The sequence below is a fragment of the Camelus bactrianus genome, chromosome 10 (genome assembly GCF_048773025.1).
Source record: "Camelus bactrianus isolate YW-2024 breed Bactrian camel chromosome 10, ASM4877302v1, whole genome shotgun sequence".
In the NCBI taxonomy this organism is placed as follows: Eukaryota; Metazoa; Chordata; class Mammalia; order Artiodactyla; family Camelidae; genus Camelus; species Camelus bactrianus.
Window position 1 is genome coordinate 220086 of NC_133548.1, and position 21580 is coordinate 241665.

Below are 21580 nucleotides of genomic sequence, written 5' to 3' on the forward strand. Positions count from 1 at the left end.
TGCATGTGTGCTGAGGTGTCAAGGAGCCTCTGCTGGGTGGTTCTGTTGTTAAGCTGGGAATCCACTTCCCAGAATCCCCTTCCCCATATGGTTCGGGTCAGAGGTGGGCAAAAGAGAAACTCACGTGACACTGGAGACAGCAGTGAATCGTGCCTGCTACTCTGAAGGGCTGTCTCAGCCAGATGCGGCACAGCTGGAACAGCCACGTCAGGGAGATCTCAGCCATCCACACTTCACCTCACCTGCTAGCTTTCAGCTGACAGAGGGGACCTCCTGACCCTCCCAGGCAGTGGTGTGCCCAAAACTTCCCTCCTGGCACACACCTTCTGATGCCCGCTTTCTGAAATTTCGTTTATGTTTCAGACTGATGTGACTCCCCCGCAGTGGCCCCTTAGTGATAACAGCAGGGAGGAAGCCCTCCCCAGTCTTGTAAGCTCGTCGACACACTCTGTTTTCTTCACAGCGTTTACCACCGTGGGGAACTGTTATTTGTTCAAGTGGGTCTCTGCATAGAAACGCCAGGAAAGGAGGGACCTTATCTGCCTTGCTCATTACTGTGCCCCTTAAGCCTCTGACTCCGAAGGATCCTGGGTAGCTACTGGCTGAGCCGGCATATGGTGGAGACCCAGGGGTAAGAGGGGATGCACGTGGTGCTTTACAGAGAACTAGAACCGGTGGAGGGAGGGACAGAGGGAAGTCAGGCCGGCAGCTGCGCTAGCGGGGGTTGGAGGAGACAGACAGGGCGGGGAGGGGTTGAGATGGTCCAGGCAAGGATGGGCCCAAGTGGGGCAAAGTCCATCATCAACCTACACTCACCTCGGGCCACCAGCTCAGCCACACCTCAGCCAGACACAGGAGAGCTGGGTTGAGCACCACCCCTGGCCCCTTCGGAACCGCCATGCCCCTCCTGCTTGTGCACCTCTCCACCTTCACTCTGCCCTCAGTGAAGGCCACCACCTTGCCCCTCTGCAGCCTCCGTCCACCTGGCAGCCAGGTAGGACCCTGGCTTTCCAAGCTAAGGTCCTTTGGTGGTTCCTCGTGGCCCTCAGGGTGAAGCCACCTGCTTTTGAGACCCTCTAAGGAGCCCTTCCACCCACACACACTCCCGACCCACCATCACCACTTATCCCCCTATGTCTCTCCCTCAAACTTCCTTTTTCGTCTCTCCACTTTGGGCCCCACTCCTCCTGGTTGCACGGTTAGCAGGAGACTTGCTCCAGGTCCAAGCCCAGGCCGCAGCATCCTTCCCCTCACGTTCCCCAAGCTCCGAGTCTCCCCATCACAGCCCCTACACCCCTGCCCCCCGTGTCCCCATTGTCCCCCGACCCAGAGCATGCGCCTTCCGCGGCCTCCATCACTAGACCCCGTGTCCCCGAGTCCCTCTGTCCCCCACACCTCCCCTGTCCCGCGCTCCCTCGTCCCCGGTCCTATGCACCACCCCGTTCCCCTTGCATCCTCTGACCCTGCCCCCTGCCCCTAGTCCTCCGCACCTCCCAGTACCCCGCATCCCCGGGTGCCCGCGCCCGCGCGCTGCGCTGGCCGGCGCGCCCAGGTGGATGCGCGCGCGTTGCGTGGAGACGAGCGGTGGGCACACCCTAACCCGCCGGCCCCGCCTCCCACACCGCGGATTGGCTCCCCGTAGGCTGGCCGGGTCCCGATTGGCTCGCGCCGCGTGGAGGCCGGGCCCGTTTCACGGTGGGTAGCACCGCAGCGTGGATGCTGCTCGGTCCCGCCGCGGCCCCCAGGAGCGTGGAGCCCAAGCGGCCGGGCGGGGCCGGGCGGGGGCAACGCCGGGAGCTGCTCCGCCGCCCACCCAGGGCCCTCGGCCAAGGGCAACCTGGGGTCGCGGCCGCCGCAGGCGGCGGACAAAGAGCCATGCGGGGCTGGGGGACGCAGCGCGGGGCGCGCGGGAGCGGGGGGCCGCAGCGGCGCCGCTGAGCACGGCCCGAGGCGGGGCGGGGCCGGCCGCGATGCCGTGGTTCCCGGTGAAGAAGATCCGCAAACAGATCAAGCTGCTGCTCCTGCTGGTGCTGCTCACCTGCGCCGCGTGGCTCACGTATGTGCACCTGAGCCTGGTGCGCCAGGGCCGCGCGCTGCGCCAGCGGCTGGGCTACGGGCGAGGTACGGGAGGGGGCGCGCGCCCTGGGGGCGAGGGGCAGTGAGGGCCCCGAGCAGCGCTGGGCCCAGGGCCTCCCATCGCGCCCGGGTCTCAGCATGGGCCAGATCGGCCTGGAGACCCCATCTGCCTTTCCTAGCTCGGCTCTACTGGGGCAGGGGGTGCGGCTGGGCAGGGCCCGAATGCCCAATGACGTTAGCAGTGACGTTCGCGACCCTCTTGGGGAGCGTCCCAGAACCTGGGCGGACTCCGGGATCCAGCCTGGAGCGGGTAGTGACGGGGTTAAAGGTGGGCTCCTGGAGAGGTCTGCGCTCTCAGGCCCTGAATGCTGGGATTCCGGAGAGGCCAAGTATGGCTGCGCCTCAACCACTTGCCTACTTAGCAGAGCCTCAGTTTCCCCATCTGCTGGGGAGGAGGAGAGGGACAGAGATCCTTCTTCTGGACTTAGGTGGAGGGGGACAAGGGCTGGGGGGAGCTGACCCTTGCAGTTGCAAGCTTCCTGGAGGAGGTGTCCTAGGTAAACCTGTGATCAGGGACTGAGACGCTTGTGTGTTGGGGGGTGAGGCATGCAGATGGGGACCCAGCCTGGGGAACCTCAAACTGCTGGAGTGAACTCTCCCAGGCTCCTCGAGCTCAGGCTCCAGTGGAGACAGACAGTGATCAGGTCCTGGTGAGCCCTGTGAGAAAGAGCCAGGGGAAGGGTCCTGCCACTTTAGCTAGGGGGATCCCGGAGGGCCTCTTGGAGGTGGTGACCTTTGACACACAAGATTTGCAGGAGGAGGGGCAGAGCGCCTGGAACCTGGGGGGGAGGTGATGAGAGAGAACGACCCACCTCAGGGCAGGGAAGATGCCAGCAAAGCTGCTCCTGGCCCTTCTTGAGGAATTGGGATGTCCTTAAGATGGGCAGTGCGAGTCTTGCCTCCCAAAGACTCAGCACGATTCTGACTCACGGAAGTCTTGGCCCACCAGAAAGGGGTCCAGAGCTCCCCATTCAGTCCCACAACTGGCTCCACAGACTCCCAGGCCAGGGGTCAGGGGCTTGTTCCAACCGCCCCCGAGAGTCCATGCATCTCGCAGCTGCCCCTCCCTCTAGAGGCCCCCAGCACTGCTCGGGCCCTCAGAGAAGCCCCCCGCCCTCCAGCTATCAGCAAGCAAAGCAGAACCCCAGAGTGTGACCCAGTAACACAGAACATAACCTAACTGCCTCTGTGGTTTTCCGAGCAACCTGTCCTCCCCAACCCGACTTCCTGAGCAGCTGGGAAGCTTAGCTCAGCAATTGGGAGGGGGCAGAGGTGTGGGAACACCATTTCTGAGGCCTCCTTTGCTCTCAGCTGGACCAGCAGGGAAGCTAGGGACTCATCAACCTGTCCGGCTCTCCTGGGTAGGCCAGAGCTCAGGATTATGAAAAAGCTCAAACTCTCAGGTGGCACCTTCCAAGAGCAGCCCCAGCGCAAGCATCTCATCTCTGGCTGCAGCCTGCCTTCTGTCCAGCTACAGGCTCCCACCAGGGCAGGGCTTGTGAGAAGCTGGGTTTCTGAACACGTCTGAGGCCTTCCTGACGGCCCTGTCAGCACCGTCTTCACTTCCACCAGGAAGGCTTCCCAGTGTCCAGCAGCCTGTGCAGGCAGAGGTCCTGGAGGGAGGGCGAACCAGGAAGCAGGAGGCCTGTCGGGTTCTCACTGTGCTGGGGCTCAGCCCCTACAGGACTGGGATGGCAGCCTGGGTTGGGCCCCCACTGCAGGAGGCTCCCAATACCCACAGACTCACCTTGGTGGGCAGGGAGCATCAGGCCAGGCCAAGGAGCTCACCTCCCAGCTAGACAGAGGACAGGTGTGGGGGAAGAACCCATAATAAGAAGCAGGGGGCAGGCACCATGGGGCTCTCACAGGCAGAAGGCCGTGGGCCACCCTCCTCCCCCAGAGAAGGCACCCAGGCCAACTGTGTCCATCTAACTCCTCAGGGTCTGGATCGAGGCGTGGGCATAGATGTTGAAGCCTAGGTTTGGCCCTGCAGCAGAGGGGCTCCTGGCTTGGGTGTCCCTGGGTGGGAGCAGACATGGGGTACAGGGAAGCCTCACCTTGGAGGCTCAGATCCCAGGATATGGAACCCCCAGGTCCACAGCTTAGAGAGGAGGTCTGGGAAGTTAAGGGCAGTGTGGAGGTGGTCTGGCTTGGGGAGTTTTAGGGGTGCCAAGCTCTAGAGATGGCCACAGACCTGGGAGGGGTTTCTCAGGGAGACAGTCTCCCTCCAGGACCTGGCCCCAGGTCCTCTGGCAGCCAGACCAGCGTGCCTATCCCTCCTCTGCCCAGGCTGGTGCCAGGGTACCTTTGGTCCCGGACCCTGGCCTGGAGGGCAGTAGGTGGCACATGAGCCACGGGCTAGGGCTGGCGTAGTTTCAAGACCATGGTGCCCTCCTGACAGCAAGCTGCAGCCCTAACCATTGGCTCTCAGTTCTGGTAAGGGAGGCAGACACCAAACACTCTAGCACATGGGAAAAGAGCAGAGGGCAGAGCAGTCCCAGGACCTCTTTGGAGGCAGAGCCACCGATGAGGACAAGAGGATGGGTGTGCATGTGCAGGTATACACACCAGCACCTGCACACACAGCTGCTCCTTCACGCCGGCAGGGCTGGGAAAAGCCAGGTGTAGGACACGGACAGGAGCTGTCCCCACAGAAGTGAGTGTGTATGGGAGAAGGGCCCCGCAGAGAGCACTTCCAGATGTAGGGCGGGGCATTGGGAAGGGGCAGACGTGGGGAGGGGGGCTTCAGTGGAGACACCACTGGCCTTCCTGCCCCCCACTGAGCCCAGGAGCTCAGCTGTGGCCTTGGAGAGCCTAGCCCCAGTCACGCCCCATGTGCCACCCACAGAAGGTGAAAAGCTGAGCAGTGTGACCGACGGCCGGGGCGTCGGGGTGTCGCTGTCCACACAGAGGGTGGAGGACTCCAGCGAGAGCCGTGAGGAGGAGCATGTGGTGAGCAGCGCCGTGGGAAGAGCCTGTGTGCACAGCACGCACAAGAGCCAGGGCCACTCGCGGGCCGGTGGCCTCCAGAGCTGTGGGCTGTGTGGGTGGAGGACGCAGGTGTAGCCCCGAGCGTGGCCCAGAAACAGATATCCCGGCCTGGGCGGATGTAGGTGGCGCACATTGGGTGGCCGAGTGTCTGGGCGGGGTGGTGAGGGTCTTCCGGGCCTCGGCATGGCTGGATGTGTGAGGGGTCTCCGTGGGGTGCGTCCCCATGTATCTGTGTGTGTGTGTGGCCCTTCCCTGCTTCTGCTTCTCAGCTCTGACCCTTGTGCCCTTCTCCCCTGCAGCCGGAAGGTCAGGACCCAGACGTGCTGTTTCCTGGGGGGGCCCGAAGGCCCTTCTCACTCAACCTCACCCATCAGGTGCCCCCCTGGCGGGAGGAGGTGAGCTCTGCTTGGCTGCCTGGTAGGGGTGGGCAGGGCAGGGCAGCGGTGCAGGAGGTAAGCCCTCCTCCTGCCCCCAGTACAAGGGGCAGGTGAACCTGCATGTGTTTGAGGACTGGTGTGGTGGCGCCGTGGGCCATCTGCGGAGGAACCTACACTTCCCGCTCTTCCCTCACGTGAGTGCTGGGGGCTGGGCGGTTGGCCCACAGGTGGGCAGGGGTACGCAGGGGCCCTGATATCGAGGCCGCTGCCTCCCCCAGACACGCACCACAGTGAAGAAGCTGGCCGTGTCCCCCAAGTGGAAGAACTATGGCCTCCGGATCTTCGGCTTCATCCACCCGGCGAGAGATGGTGCGGGCATGGGGTGTTGGGGGAGGGGGGCAGGAAGGCCCCACACCCCCCTGAGCCCTGTCCTGTGGCCTAGGAGACATCCAGTTCTCCGTGGCTTCAGATGACAACTCTGAGTTCTGGCTGAGCACAAACGAGAGCCCGGCGGGCGCCCAGCTGATGGCCTTTGTGGGCAAGGTACCCCCACCTGAAGCCCAGCCCCTCCATCCACACCCCTTCTGTCTTCACGGGCCTCCTGCGGCCTTGGTCACTTGTCCCCTCCAGCTTCTTAGGAATGGGGACTGGATGGGGCTGGTGCCCCCAAGGAGGGGGTGAGCCCCCTGCCCCTTCTATGTCACCCTCCAGACTGGCTCTGAGTGGACAGCGCCTGGAGAATTCACCAAGTTCAGCTCCCAGGTGTCCAAGCCCAGGAGGTGAGTGGCTGTGGGCGCGTGTGTCTGCGTGTGTGGGGACTGGGTGACATGCGTGCAGGAAACCAGTGCTGCTGTGCCTCCATCTGCTTTGGGCTCCTGGGGCCTGCCCCTGACCGCTCTGTCCCCAGGCTCATGGCCTCCCGGAGGTACTACTTTGAGCTGCTGCACAAGCAGGATGACCGCGGCTCGGACCACGTGGAAGTGGGCGTGAGTGCAGCTGCCCTCCTGAGGGCTTGAAGACCCCACCTCCCCGGACCTGCCCTCCCCTCCGGCTGCTCCCCGCAGGGCAGCAGTGTGGACCCTGCCCCAGAGGAGCATCCAGCCTAGCTGACGAAGCAGAGGACAAAGCAGATGCTCAGGGATGGGCTTAGGCTTCACGGTGCCCGCTCGGGGCCCAGGGGGGTTCATGGAGGAAGTGGCCCTGGAGTAGAGTCTTGGGAGATGATAGACATCCACCAGGAGACGAGCAGAGGAATTTGGGGTGCATCAAATGAACTCCAGATCCCCACCCAGAGTCTTCTGGAATCCAAGCAGGCCGGTGTCCAGATCAGGCAGGACTTCCCCCTGAGGAAAATCCCTCTGGCCACTACTTGAAGAGAGCCTGGTAGGAGGGACTTCTAGGGGCAGCCTTGGGGCCTGAACCAGGGAGGTGAGAATGGAGGAAGCAGGGGGTTGCACAGCTACCAAGAACGTGAGCCTGGCTGGGTGTGGGCTGGTGAGCAGGGTGGGTCGGGTTGGGGGGCGTGTTGCAGGTGCCTGGTTTGTGTGCAGTGAGCGTCACCTTAGCTCAGCTTGGCACAGAGTCTAGGCTGGAAATGCAGATTCAAGGTGACCTTGTGGAAGCCAAGGGGGTGACGAAGAGGGCCCGGCACAGCCCACAGGAACCCCATTGTGAGGGCATGGGAGAGGGACAGAGTCTGCAAGGGAGACTGAGAGGGAGTGGCCGGAGAAGCTGGGGAATGGGGATGGGGAGGTCCAGCAGGGAGCTGGGGCTGCTGAGTCCATCCCTTGGAAGGACAGCTCCACCCTCCAGAAGAGCCGTGGCTGCAGCAGCAGGAGCAGGTAGGGCAGAAGCCATAACCAGAAGATGAGGAAGCACCCAGGATGTCAGGAAAGGCCTGGAGGGAGCATGGGAGGTCCTCGCCTGCCTCCAGGGACCCTAGCCGTCTGGGCCTCCTTAGGACCCCCTCCCATCCACCTTCCCAGCTTCCTGCACCCTTGACCGGGCCACCCCCTTCAGCTCCCCACCCCACATCGGGGAAGAATCACTCCTCCCTGAACAAGCCAAGTTCCCACCTTGACCCCCGTCCTTTGGTCCTGACAATCCTCTCTACCCTGCAGTGGCGAGCCTTCCTGCCGGGCCTGAAGTTCGAGGTCATAGGCCCTGCTCACATCTCCCTGTACACAGGTGCGGTGCCTGGTGCCTCTCTGGGAAAGGGGGAGGGCTCCTAATGGGTGGTCTCTTTGGGGTGGTGTCTGGATGTGGGTGAGGAGGGGTCTCTGGGCACTCCCGGGGACCCCACACATCCTCTGTCTCTAGATGAGTCAGCCCTGAAGATGGACCACGTGGCCCACGTCCCACAGTCCCCAGCCAGTCGCCTCCAGAGGCTCCTGCTGCAGGAGGAGCCCAGAGCCGACATGCTGCGGCCAGATCCGCGAGACACCTTCTTTCTCAGTGAGAGGGGGCCCGCAAGGGGCGTGGGGCGGGGGTTCCAGGCCGGCCACCCTGTGACCATCCCTCCTGCAGCGCCTCGGTTGGAGCCCTCGAGTCTGGAGAATGTGCTGGAGCCCTGTTCCTACGCCCCCACCTACGTCGTCAAGGATTTTCCTATCGCAAGATACCAGGGACTGCAATTTGTGAGTGCCTCTCGCCAAGACCTTCCCTGAGACCCAGGCCTCCCACTCCCCAGGGTCCCCTGAGCCTCCTCCAGATCCTCTGGAAGACGCCTGGCCTGAGCACTCTGCCCTGTCTCAGGTGTACCTGTCCTTCGTTTATCCCAATGATCACACGCGCCTCACTCACATGGAGACGGACAACAAGTGCTTCTACCGCGAGTCACCGCTGTATCTGGAAAGGTGTGTGGGTGGTAACCGGGAAAGAATGGGGCGGGGCCTCTGCGCATCGGGGTCTCTGATGCCCCGCCCCCGCCCCAGGTTTGGGTTCTATAAATACATGAAGGTGGACAGGGAGGAAGGGGAGGAAGATGAAGAGGAGGAGGTGCAGCGCCGAGCCTTCCTCTTCCTCAACCCGGATGGTGAGTGCCCCCCACCGCCTCCGCCCCCAGCTAGGCCCTCCCAGGCACGGTGGGCTGAACTGCCCTTTCCACAGACTTCCTGGACGATGAGGACGAAGGGGAGCTGCTCGACGAGCTGGAACCCACCGAGGCGTCCCCAGCGCAGAGCGGCCGCCTGTTTCCTGCCCCTTTGGCTCCCACCAAGGCCCCAGCCACCCCTGCCCCGCCCACGTCTCCCACCCACCGGGGCGGCCCGGCCCCCAGGCGCTCGCGGGCGCTGAGCTGGGCTGCCCTTCCCCTTCCCCTCCTCTTGGGCCGCGCCCCACCACCCCGCGCCGCAGCCCAGCGGCCGGCCCCGAAGGTGTACGTGACACGGGTGCGGCCGGGACCGCGGGCGCCCCCCCAGGCCTTGGCCCCGCTCAGCCCACGAGGCCTGCCCTGGCCGCCCTTCCGCAGCGTCTTCCTGCGCCCTAGATCTCTGCCCAGGGTGCAGCTGCGCACACCCTTACGCCCACCCCAGGCTCCTGGCCGCAGGACCGGCAGCCCCCAGGCCACAGAGCTGAGACCCCTGGCCTGGGCCCAGGCCACTCAGGGGAGCCGGGAGGGCGCGCCGGGACTCGCGGCCCCCACAGCGGACTCTAACTCAACTACTGAGGGGCAGCCTGTGACCTCCTTCCTGAGCTTGTCCCAGGTGTCCAGGCCACAGCTGCCTGGGGAGGGCGAGGAGGAGGAGGAGGAAGGGGACGATGAGGACGAGGAGGAAGGGGCCCCGGGCGACGAGGCTGCGTCAGAGGACAGCGAAGAGGCAGCTGGCCCAGCGCGCAGCCAATGGCGCGAGGACGCCATCAACTGGCAGCGCACATTCAGCGTGGGCAACGTGGACTTTGAGCTGCTGCGCTCAGACTGGAATGACCTGCGCTGCAACGTGTCTGGAAACTTGCAGCTGCCCGAGGCAGAGGCCGTGGATGTGGTGGCTCAGTACATGGAGCGTCTCAACACACGCCATGCCGGGTACGGGCGTCGGGTGCGAGTGAGGCAGGACTGCCTTGGCTTCCGTGGGATCCTTAGGCCTTTCCTAGGGTATAACAGAGCAGCACACACTCCCTTCTCCCTCCTGGGGCTCCTTACTGCATAGGGTCCCATGTATTAGGAACTTACTCCCCAACCCAGGGCTGGCTCCCCAGTGCTGTATGTACCGCCAAACCCCATGCCTATCGCCTTGGACCTAGACCTGAGCCACCCAGGTCTCTCCTCTAGGTAGAGACACACACGAAGGTCAAGCTAAGAGCCCCTGGACCGCTCCACCCCTGGCAAAGTGCTGACTCAGGTCTTGGTCCTCAAGGGAAGGCTCAGGGTTCCTGCCCCACTGGACCCTCAGGTCTCCCCTAGGCCCCAGGATCCAGTCCTGTCTCCACCCCAAGCAGGTATGGGGGCAGAGAGTGGGGGCCCCAGCTTGGCCTTAGGGTTCTCAGAGCTGTGCTGAACCCTTGAGGAGGGGCAGGCTCTGCAGATAGCCACAACAGGTAAGGGCTGGCCAGGAGGGCTGGTGGCAGAGGACAGGCATCGTGGGCCTCGAAGGCCAGGCACAAGACTCATTCTTCTTGCCTGTGAAACAAAGTTTTGAGCAGGACATGGGTTTGGCCCATTTGGGTTGTAGACAAGCATGTGGCTGCCTTGGAGGGCAGTGGGTGGGAGGGGAAGCCTGTGACCCAAGGCTTGGTCCAGGGCAGTGACAAGATGTTCTGGGCTCTCAGCGGCGGGGGGGGGGCAGGTTGATTCTAGACGGCTGAGAAATCAAGCCTGCCCCCTGACTGAGCTTCCTGACAGCAGCTCATCATCCGGCCAGCATGAGGGGGTCTTTGCAGCAGAAGGGTCATGGCTGTGGTCCCAAGGGGCAAGAGCAGGCAGACAGAGAGTGAGGACAGCACGGTGGGGAAGGGCAGCGGTTGAAGGGAGGAATTTGGACCCCACGAGGTCACACAGGTAGGCTCCTAGCATGAGGGACACTGGCAGCAGAAGGAAGAGTGATCTCAGTCAGGGGCAGGTGCAATTTTCCCAGGATGAGGAGAAGCCTCTGTCTGAGGGCAGAGTGAAGGGGGAAATGGTGCACTGAGCAGGGCTGGGGTGGGGGGAGCAGAGAGGGTCTCACTGCAGGCCCAGAGGCTTCTTCCCTGGGGATCAGGATGGCCCTGGGCTGGTGCCAGGGAAGGCACCAAGGAGGCTTCTCAGGGGAAGCACCCAGGACCGTAGAGAGGAGGGGCTGGGGAAGACTGGGGCAAGCATCCAGGCAGGGACACCCACGTCAAAGAGCACAGGAGAGGAGGAAGTTTGCTCATGGAGCATGAGGGGATATTGAGGCCACAAGGTAGAGACCCTCACTGACTTAGAATGCCACTTAAGACGTTTGAACCTCATCCTGTGGACAGTGGGTGTCCCTTAAGATTTCTGAGCATGTCGCTGTGGGCAGGAATGATGGCACCCAGAAGAGAAGACGACAGGAGAGGGCCAAACTGGACTTGGGGGACACCTCCCTTGTGGGCTGCCCTAGGCTGGGGGAGGCACAGAATGTGGGCTTGTCTTCTGGGAACTCCCCGGTGGCCGGGAGGGAGAGGGACCCATGGCAGCACCCTCCCTCAGTCACCTGAGTTTCTGGAGCTGGGGAGACTTGCAGGAAGAGTCGGGGTTGGGGGCAGGGGATGCAATCGCCCACTGGAGGAGCTGACCTGGCCCCGCCTCCCAGGCGGTACGCACTTCTGCGCATCGTGAACGTGGAGAAGCGCAGGGATTCCGCACGCGGAAGCCGTTTCCTCCTGGAGCTGGAGCTGCAGGAACGCGGAGGCGGCCGCCTGCGCCTGTCTGAGTACGTCTTCCTGCGACTGCCTGGAGCCCGAGCCGGGGACACAGATGGGGACGGGGAGAGTCCCGAGCCTACTCCTGCGGTCTCGGCGCACCCCGACGGCCGCCCGGAGCTGTGCCGGCCGCTGCGCCTGGCCTGGCGCCAGGATGTAACGGTACACTTCATTGTGCCAGGTGCGCAGGAGGGCTGCAGGCCGGCCACCTGGGATCGGGGGGACTGGGTCCAGGAGGCCCCATGGGAGATGAGGAGTGCCACTGGCCCTGGAGAGGGTATCACGGTGAGTCAGGGTTGGCTCTGTGTCCCCATCCTCCAGTGAAGAACCAGGCACGCTGGGTGGTACAGTTCCTGGTGGACATGGCCGCGCTGCACGCCCACACAGGAGACTCTCACTTCAGTGTCATCCTGGTGGACTTTGAGAGCGATGACATGGATGTGGAGCAGGCCCTGCGTGCTGCACAACTGCCCAGGTAACAGCACCCCTGACCAGGGAGGGAGGAGCATATCTTCCCTCTTCCGAACAGTGGATTTTCTTGCCTGCCGTCGCCCCGAGAGATGGGGGCTGTGACTTCCCACCCTTTACTCCCCCCTCACCAGGTACCAATACCTAAGGCGAACTGGAAACTTTGAGCGCTCTGCTGGGTTGCAAGCTGGAGTGGACGCGGTGGAGGTGCCTGTGTGGGTTGGGGTGGGTGGGCAGAGTGAGATGGGCTGGGGTGGGGGATGCCAAGAGAGGAACTTATCTTCCGGAGGAGAGGGTGAGGCTCAGACCTCCCCGTTTCCTCCAGGATGCCAGCAGCATCGTTTTCCTCTGCGACCTGCATATCCACTTCCCCCTCAGCATCCTGGACAGCATCCGCAAGCACTGCGTGGAGGGCAAGCTGGCCTTCGCACCTGTGGTCATGCGTCTGGGCTGCGGGAGCTCACCTGGGGACCCACATGGTAATGCCCTTCAGTCATGCCAGGGTAAAATCCAGGCTCCCTGGGGGCCTCTCCCAACTCCTAAGGAGGCCAGGGACCCTATCAGTGCCCCCTGTAATGCTCAGGACCCCTTGTTGTATCTAGGACCCCCGAAATGCCCAGGTCCCCAGGTCCCCAGGTCCTCCCCTACTAACCCCAGAGTCATGCTCAGCCCCTAGGAACCTCCTCCAACACCCAGGTCATCCACAAGGCTCCTAGGTTATAACCAACACGGAGTAGTGACCCCGAGAGCCCTCCTGAGGAAGGATTTGGGTTTGCAGGACCTAGTGTCTGAAGGGCACCCCATCCTTACCCCAGGTTACTGGGAGGTGAATGGCTTCGGCCTCTTTGGGATCTACAAGTCAGACTTTGACCGCGTTGGAGGCATGAACACTGAGGAATTCCGAGACCAGTGGGGAGGCGAGGACTGGGAGCTCCTGGACAGGTGACCAGTTCCTCCCCCATCATGGAGACTGAGACTTCCTTATCTTCCTTATCCTCCTCCTCTGAGTAGGGAGGGGGACCCCCAGGGGTCCTCACATGCTGAGGGAACTCTGCCTTCCTCTTCCCCTGACTCCCAGGATCTGTAGGCCTAGAGGGACCCTCAGACCCCACCCCATTCCCCAAAACCCCTTCCTACCCCAGGGTCCTGCAGGCTCAAGGAAGCGCTTGAATCAGTTCTGACCCCAGATCCTGAGCCCCCACCCTCCCACCAGGGTCCTAGAGTAGTGGAAGCCCTGATCCCCCTAGACCCTAGGCAGAGTCATGACCACTTCCATCCCATCCCATTCCGAGTTCTGTAGGCTCAGGGCAGCCCTGAACCCCTGCCCTCCCCCTGCAGGGTCCTGAAGAATCAGGGCCACCCCAGTCACCCCCATACCCAGTCTTGATCACCCCCCGCAAAGATCCTACAGGCTCAGGGGCAGCCCTGACCGCCCCTCTCCACCCAGGGTCCTGCAGGCAGGGCTGGAGGTGGAGCGGCTCCGACTGCGGAACTTTTACCACCACTACCACTCCAAGCGGGGGATGTGGGGCACACGCAGCCGGAAGGCCTCCCACAAGGAGGCACCCTGAAGACCAGCGACCCCTCCTGGCCCAGGCTGCAGCCCTGCAGTGGCAGCTGGCAGCCAAGCTCTGAGCCTGGACCCTGGGGACCCGGCGGGGCTCATCCCAGGGGCACAGCCACCATCTGTGCCTGGCCCTTTCTGGCCCACCAAGGCCACTGCCCCACTTGTGCCCCTCCCCAGAGAGGCAGCCTTCATAGCAGGCTGGGGCCCAGGCTTGGTCCCCACGCCCTGTGTGATGATTTCTGTGAAATTTTGCCGTAGCGATGACATTGTTTTCAGGATTTCCAAGAGTTCTGTCAGTTCCATTTTTTATTCAGAATGAAATGAAATATTTTTTTTAGTTCTGACTCATTCTCCATGCCTGGTTCTCTTGGGTGGGCAGAGGCGAGCGTCAGCATTGGCAGGAGAGCCCCACACCCATGGGCAGCCCTGGGCACTGTCCCTGCTCCCAAGGCCCCTTCCTGACATGCGGCTGCAGCAGCCATGCTGACCCCATCCTCCCCACCCTTGAGACCACTCTCCTCTTCCCCTTTAGCTTCTGTTTTGGGCCCTGGAGGGGAGGGGCCTGGCCTTCTTCCTCACCACCCTGTGCGTGGAGCCGCTGGTCACCAGCATGGCATGGGGCCTTCCCACCTGCCATTCAGCCTTCTCCTCAGTCCCCTCTGTTGTGAAGACAGGTCTCGGATGGCAGTCTCACCCCAGCCTCCTCACGCACTCCAACACTTGTCCCCAGGGTGGCAGGGGACGTCCCATGGCCAGGTTCGGGGTATCAGTTAGGACTAAGTTGCCATAAACAGAAAACCCAATGCAAACCAGCTTAAGCCATAATGGGGGGTTTGCTCCTTTGACTTTTGTGGCATAATTGGAGATTCAGGGTCAGCAACCCGCTGATGGTGCCAACAGGCCTGCCCTTCCCTGGAGGTCCCGATCACAGGAGGGAGGCCGGCCCTCTGCCTGGCCCTGGGTGTGCCTGCCTGGGTGAGTTCCCCATGGCCACTGTGGAACAGGCTTCCACACACACACCTCTGGAGGTCAGAAGTCCTAAAATTGAGGTTTTCACAGGCCTGTGCTCCTCCTTGGACTTTGGGACTGAATCTGCTTCCTCCACTGCCAGCATCTAGAGGCCACCTGGGTGTCCTGGCTCATGGCCTCCTCTCCATCGTCAAAGCTGGCAGCTCACCATTTCTGTGTTGCTCTCTCCCTGTGTCTCACCATCGCATCTCCTCTGACTCTGACCCTCTGCCCCTCTTACAAGGACCCCTATGATTACCACCCAGGATAGCCTCCCCATCCCAAGCAACATCCTTTACGTCATCTGCAAAGTCCCTCTTGCCATCTAAGGTGACAGCCACAGCTTCTGGGGATTAGGGCATGGACAGCTTTGGGGCCACTCTTCCTCATCCACGGTCAGTGGGAGGACAGTCCATGCACCCAGCACTCCAAACGACCCTCGTGAGATTTACCCAGATTGTATCCTCAGGTCATACCTCACCATTGACACAGGGCAGCAGGAAGGATTTCAGTGAAAGAGGAGCCAGATGGACACTCCATTCAGGCCCTGAGAAGCGCCTAGAGACGGACCTGCTGGAACGGGTGGGAAGGGGCATTCGACTCTGTGACTGCTGACCGGACCAGCCAGCAGGTGTCTGTAAACCTAAGTCACTGATGACATGTGGGCTTCACCCCAAGGGGCTGGTCCACAGCAGGCAAGGGCCCAGGGCGGAGGACACAGCTAACCTGCTGCACACCTACTAAGAAGATCCTAGAGGCTCCCAGCTCAGACTGATCCCTCCTCCCTAAGTATCTGGTTCAGAGGGAATGGTCCCCACTCACAGATGTTTCATAACAAGAAAAGAACCAGTACTGGAATTAAGAATATATATGACCTAAAGAGGGGAGGAATGTAATTAGTAGGCAGGTGGAGCATGCCCATCAGAAAAATAATTACCTCTGGAAGCAGAAGAAAATTTCAGTCAACATTCCATCTAACCTTGACTATATATACACCATAATTTATTCATCCATTTTAACAACTACTTATTGAGCACCTACTATGTGACAGGCACTGAGGAAAAAGTGATGAACAAAACAGACAAGAATCCTGTCCTTGTGGAGCTTACATTCTAGGGAAGAGTGGACAGGAGCAGACAAAAGACACCACAAAGAAAATGTGCAGTATACTACCTGGTGGCAACTGTTGTAGAGAAAAATGAAGCCAGAAAAAGAAGAGTAAGTTTGAGGCTGCCAAGGACGAGATGGGGAAGGGGAGGAGGTCAGACGTGACATTTGAGAAAATTTTTTAAAAATCAACGATAAACCCCCTGTCCTCACTTCTTTTCATCCTTACCCTGGCAGTACTAGCTAATGCAACAAGCCAAGAAAAGGAAATAAAAGGTATACAGATTGAGGAGGAAAAACTAAAACTCTTTTAGTTTGCAAATGACATAATCATCTATGTAGAAAATCCAAAAGAATTAGCTAAAAACAAAAAAGAGAAAAGAACTAATAACCAATTATAGCAAGGTTGCAAGATACAAGGTTAATATACAAAAGTCAATTGCTTTCCTATATGCTAGCAATGAACTACTGGAATTTGAAACTTAAAACACAATACCATTTACCATTAGCACCAAAAATAAATACTTAGGTATAAGTCTAACAAAATATGTATAAGATTTGTATAAGGAAAACTACAAAACTGACCAATCAAGAAGAAATCAAAGACCGATCAGGGGATTTCTGGTCAAGATGGCAGAGTAGCAGGACCAGGAGCTCGCCTCTCCTCACAACTACAACAAAACCACAACTGACTGCTAGACAACCATCGAAAAAAGACAGGAACCTAGCAAAAAAGATGATCTTCAACTGGAAACATAAAGAGAGAACCACATCAGGATGGTAGGAGGGGCGTGCTCGCAATATAATTGGGCCCCATACCTCCGGGTGGGCGACCCACAAGCTGAAGAATAATCAGGTTCCAGAGGCCCTCCCACAGGAGTGAGAGCTCTAAGCCCCATGTCAGGATCTCCAGCCTGGGGTTCCGGCATTGGGAGGGGAAGGAGACTCCAGGACATCTGGTTTTGAAAGCCAACAGGGATTAATTCCAGCAGCCCCACGGGAGTGGGGAAACAGAGACTTTATTCTCTTGGAAAGTATGCACAGAACCACGCATGTGCCAGGTCCAAGGGCAGAGGCAGTGATTTCATGGGAACCTGGGCCAGGCCTGCCTGCTGGTTTTGGAAGGTCTCCTGGGGACGTAGGGGATGGCTGCAGCTCACCCAGGGGACATAAAAGCTGGTGGCAGACATTCTGGGAGTGTTCCTCTACATGAGCTTTCCTAAAGGCTGGTATCTTCACTGGATGATTAGCACCAAGACCTAGCCCCATCCAATAACCCATAGGGAAGCCTCAGGCCAAACAACATACTAAGTGGGAACACAGCCCCACCCATCAGCAGATTTCCTGAGCCACAAACACCTCTAGACAAGGCCCTACCCACCAGAGGTTCAGGACTAAGCTCCACCCGGCAGTGGGCAGGCACTGGTTCCTCCTGCCAGGAACCCTGCATAAGCCTCTAATCCAGCCCCATCCACCAGGCGCAGGTACTAGAAATAAGAAAATGACAATCCCAAAGCCTATGGAAGGAATCCACAAACACAGGCCAAACTCTACACTGGGACCAGCTGGACCCTGGCCCTTGGGTGACAAGAGAGGAGTGTACTGCTGGGACGCACAGGACGTCTCCCACAGAGGGCCACCTCTCCAAGGTCAAGAAACGTAACTAACCTACCTAAAAATACAAATAGAAAGATAAACAATATGAGGCGGCAGAGAAATATCTCCCAGGCTAAGGCAGAAGATAAAATCCCAGAAGAAGAAATAAGTGATGAGGAAACAGGCAATTTATCTGAGAAAGAGTTTAGAGTAATGATGGCAAAGAGGTTCAGAGAACTCAAGAGGAGTACAGATGCACAGAGCGAAGTTTTTGGCAAAGAGTTGAAAAATATAAAGAACACTCAAACAGAGTTGAAGAGTAAAATCACTGAAATGAATAACACACTAGAAGGAACCAAGAATAGACTGGATCAATGAAGTAGAAGACAGATTCGTGGAAATCACTACTGCAGAACAGAAAAAAAGAAAAAAGAATGAAAAGAAATGAGGATAGTTTAAGAGAACTCTGAGACAACATGAGGCACACTAATATTCGCATTATAGGGGTCCCAGAAAGAGAAGAGAGAGAGGACCTGAGAAAATTTTTGAAGAAATACTAACCAAAAATTTCCCCAACTTGGGAAAGTAAACAGTCACCCAAGTCCAGGAAGTGCAGAGTTCCACACAGGATCAACCAAAGAGGAACACACCAAGGCACATAGTAATAAAATTGACAAAAATTAAGAATAAGGAGAAAATACTAAAATTAGCAAAAGAAAAGCAACAAAAACGTACAAGGGAACTCCCATAAGATTATCAGTTGATTTTTCAGCAGAAACTCTACAAGCCAGAAGGGAGTGGCACGATGTATTTAAAATGATGAAAGGGGAAAACTTACAACAAAGAACACTCTATCCAGTAAGGCTCTCATTCAGATTTGATGGAGAAATCAAAAGATTTACAGATAAAAAAAAAAAAAGCTAAAAGAATTCAGCATCACCAAACCAGCTTTACAACAAATGTTAAAGGACCTTTTCTAGTCATCAAACCATAAGAAAAGAAAGAAAGAAGAAAGGAAAAAAAAAAGAAGACCTACAAAAGATTGCTTTGGTAATTTGGGGTCTTTTATGATTCCGTGTAACTTTTGGAATTGTTTGTTCTAGTTCTGAAAAAAATGTCATGAGTACTTTGACAGGGTTTGCATTGGCTCTGCAGATTGCTTTGGGTAGTACAGTCATTTTGATAATGTTAGTTCTTCCAATCCAAGAGCACAAGATATGTTTCCATTTCTTTGTATCATCTTCAGTTTCCTTCAATAATGTTTCACAGTTTTCAGAGTACAGGTAACCTCCTTGGTTAAGTTTATTTCTAGGTATTTTGTTGTTTTTGATGCAATGGAAATATTTATGCCAGTTAGAAAATTCTAGGTTTTGAAGTGAAAATAAAAAGTGACTGAAGGTCTGCAAATGGCAAAATAGCCTTCTTTCTTGTGGGTGAGTTATATTCCATCACATATATGTGCTGCATCTTCTTTATCCATTCATCTATTGATGTGAACTTGGGTGCTTCCATATCTTGGCAATTATAAATAATGTTGCTGTTAATAGGGGAGTGTAGTATCTTTTTGAATTAATTCTTATTTTGTAGTTGGCTTTATTCCTTTGATAACTATGTAAGTTTAAAAAGATAAAGCTCTAAATGTTCTTAGAAATAATAGTACAATATGTAATTTTTAAAAAAATATGTGCAGTATATTGTGTGTATGTATTTACATGCAATATGTTGTATACGTACAGTCAAATTGTAACAATTCTACCTAATGAAACTGAAAAATGAAAAAATTAAACAAATCAAAGGCCTAAATCAATAATAATCCATGTTCATGGGTAGGAAGATTCAATATTGTCACGATGTCAGTTCTTCCCAACTTGATCTATAGGTTCAGTGCAATCCTAAACAAAATCCCCACAAGTTTTGTGGATATTAGCTAACTGAATGTTTTCGGGAGAGGAAAAACACCCAGAATAGCCAACATAATATTCAAGGAAAAGGATAAACTTGGAGGACCAATAGTATCCAACTTCAAGGCTTATATAAAGCTACAGCAATCAAGATAGTGTGGTATAAACAAAAGAGTCGACAAAATAGATCAATGGGACAGAACAGAGAGCTCAGAAATTGACCCCCATAAATATGGTCAGCTGATTTTCAACAGAGGAGCAAAGGCAGTACAATGGAACAAACATGGTCTTTTCAACCAATGATGCTGAAACACTGGACATCCACGTAAACAAAATGTATCTAGGCACAGAACTTACACCTTTCAGAAAAATTAACTCAAAATGAATCATAGACCTAAATGTAAAACACAAAACTATAAAACTCCTAGAAGATAGCATAGGAGAAAACCTAGATGACCTTGGGCATGGTGATGACTTACTAGATACAATACCAAAGGCATGATCCATGGAAGAATTAGTTGATGAGCAGAATTTCACTAAAATGAAAAACTTCTGCTCTGTGAAAGACAACGTCAAAAGAATGAGAAGATAAGTCACAGATGGGGAGAAAATATTTGCAAATGGCACAGCTGACCAAGGACTGTTATCCAAAATATAGAAAGAATTCTTAAAACTCAATAGTAAGAAAATGAGTAACCCAACTGAAAAATGGGCAAATGACCTTAATAGACCCCTCCCTCCCCAGAGAAGAGAGACAGAAAGCAAATGAGCACATGAAAAGATGCTCCACATCACACATCATCAGGGAAACGCATGTTATAAAACAGCAAGGTACCACTACACAGCTATCAGAAGAGCCAAAATCCAGAATACTGACAGCACCAAATTCAGCAAGGATCAGGAGCAACAGACTCTCTCCCCCATCTCTGGTGGGAATGCAGACGGTGCAGCGGCTGCAAAACTAAATGCAAGCTCACCATGTCATCAGCAATCACGCTCCTAGGTATTTACCTAAAGGAGTTGAAAACTTATGTCCACACTAAAGCCTGCACACAGATGTTTTTAGCACTTTATTCATGATTGCCAGAACTTGGAAACAACCAAGATGTCCTTCAATAGGTGAATGGATACATAAACTGTGGTACCTCACTACAAAGAAATGAGCTATCAGGCCACAAAGAGACATAGAGGAACCCTAAGTGAAAGAAGCCAATGAGAAAAAGATACAGATTGGATGATTCCCACTGTGTGACATCATGGACGAGGTAAAACTATGGAGGCAGTAAAAAGATCAGTTGTTGCGAGGCGGCGGAGGAGCAGCAAGAGAGGGGCAACAGGCACAGCACACAGGATGCCCTGGGCAGTGAAACTGCTCTGCGCCCCACCATCATGATGAGTACGTGTCCGTGAACATCGTCTAAACCCACAGACGGTACGACACCCAGCGAACCCCTTCGTGAAGCATGGATTCTGGGTGCCGACGACGCACCATCTCACCGTCAGTTGTAACGAATGTCCCATCTGGTGCGGTAATGGGAGGAGGCTGCGTAGGTGGGGGCAGGGGTTCTATGGGAAAAATCTGTACCTTCCTCTCAGCTTTGCTGTTAACCTCAAACTGTTCAAAGAAAAACGGCTTTTTTAAAGAATTAATGACATTAAGAAAGAAAGTTGAATTATCTGACAATACTTCGAGGGAAAGTGGACGAAAAAAATAGAACGTTTACAGAAATAAAAGCCACTGTACGTATTTCAAAAATACGAATAAATGCTGTTCAAACCCCAGTGGGGGTCGGGGGAGTCTGTAGCTCAGCGGTACAGCTTGCTTGGCACGCAAGCTCAGAACCTCCATTACAAAGCAAACGAAAACCAGTCAGAAATACAGAACATGTTATAAAAATGCATACAGAAAAGAGGGAGAAGTGACGTTGAGGGGACAATGGATCGTGGAGCACAGATGAGAGAAGAAAACAAAGAGAAAAAAATATGTAAGTGGCAGGAGAAAACAACATTTTCGAAGGTGCTCCTAACTCCTCCAGACCACAACTCAGGCCCCGCCCCGCCCGCGAGACCCGCCCTGCACGGGAGGCCCCCCAGCCCCGCCCGCTACGTAGCGCCGCGCCCCGCCCCGCCCACGAGGCCCCGCCCAGTCCCGCCCGCGAGACCCGCCCTGCCAGCGAGACCCCCCCCAGCCCCGCCCGCGAAGCCGCGCCCCGCCCGCGAGGCCCTCAGCCCCGGTCTGAAGTCGGCCGCCTCCCTCCCAGTCTACGGGCAGGGACAGGCTGTCGTCGTGTCTACGTCGGTCACCTGCGGTCCGTCAGCGGGTGGCCCAAATAAACGACTGCCTGGCCGTGGTCAGTCCTCACCGGCGCCGGCCTTGGCCGGGCCGCGAGTGGACGTGCGCCCGGCGTTACCGAGGCCACACAGCCCGGGGAGACGCGCGCTCTCCGGGGGCGGGGCGGTGAGGCGGGGCCGCGAGGGCCGAGGCCGCGGCACCGCCCAGCGAACGTTGGCGCGCTCCGAAGACGTCAGCGCCCGAGCCCTCCCCGCGCACGCGCGCACGCCGTCCC

General features: G+C 57.0%; 1 protein-coding gene across 2 annotated transcripts; it reads left to right on the forward strand.

Annotated features, from left to right (window-relative positions):
• The first annotated feature begins 1691 nt into the window (after positions 1-1691).
• Positions 1692-13745, forward strand: B4GALNT4 (beta-1,4-N-acetyl-galactosaminyltransferase 4). Of its 2 annotated transcripts, none has more exons than XM_074371243.1 (20): positions 1692-2121; positions 4985-5088; positions 5427-5522; positions 5603-5698; positions 5783-5873; positions 5974-6047; positions 6216-6283; positions 6412-6490; positions 7625-7691; positions 7824-7958; positions 8031-8140; positions 8259-8359; positions 8438-8538; positions 8613-9528; positions 11258-11547; positions 11688-11841; positions 11969-12041; positions 12160-12313; positions 12650-12776; positions 13282-13745. In XM_074371243.1, the coding sequence occupies exons 1-20, from the start codon at positions 1971-1973 to the stop codon at positions 13403-13405; spliced, it is 3111 nt and encodes a 1036-aa protein (XP_074227344.1). In that variant the 5' UTR covers positions 1692-1970; the 3' UTR covers positions 13406-13745. The 2 variants fall into 2 exon arrangements, with proteins under 2 accessions (XP_074227344.1, XP_074227343.1); XM_074371242.1 differs by having other exon boundaries at positions 1693-2121; positions 5947-6047.
• The last annotated feature ends 7835 nt before the right edge of the window (positions 13746-21580 follow it).

Excerpts from the sequence above, each read along its gene's own strand:
- B4GALNT4 (XM_074371242.1), top strand. The coding sequence starts at position 1,971 with ATGCCGTGGTTCCCGGTGAAGAAGATCCGCAAACAGATCAAGCTGCTG. Across the intron at positions 5,089-5,426 it reads GCCGTGAGGAGGAGCATGTG|CCGGAAGGTCAGGACCCAGA; the intron begins GTGAGCAGCGCC and ends TCTCCCCTGCAG. Across the intron at positions 5,523-5,602 it reads TGCCCCCCTGGCGGGAGGAG|TACAAGGGGCAGGTGAACCT; the intron begins GTGAGCTCTGCT and ends TCCTGCCCCCAG.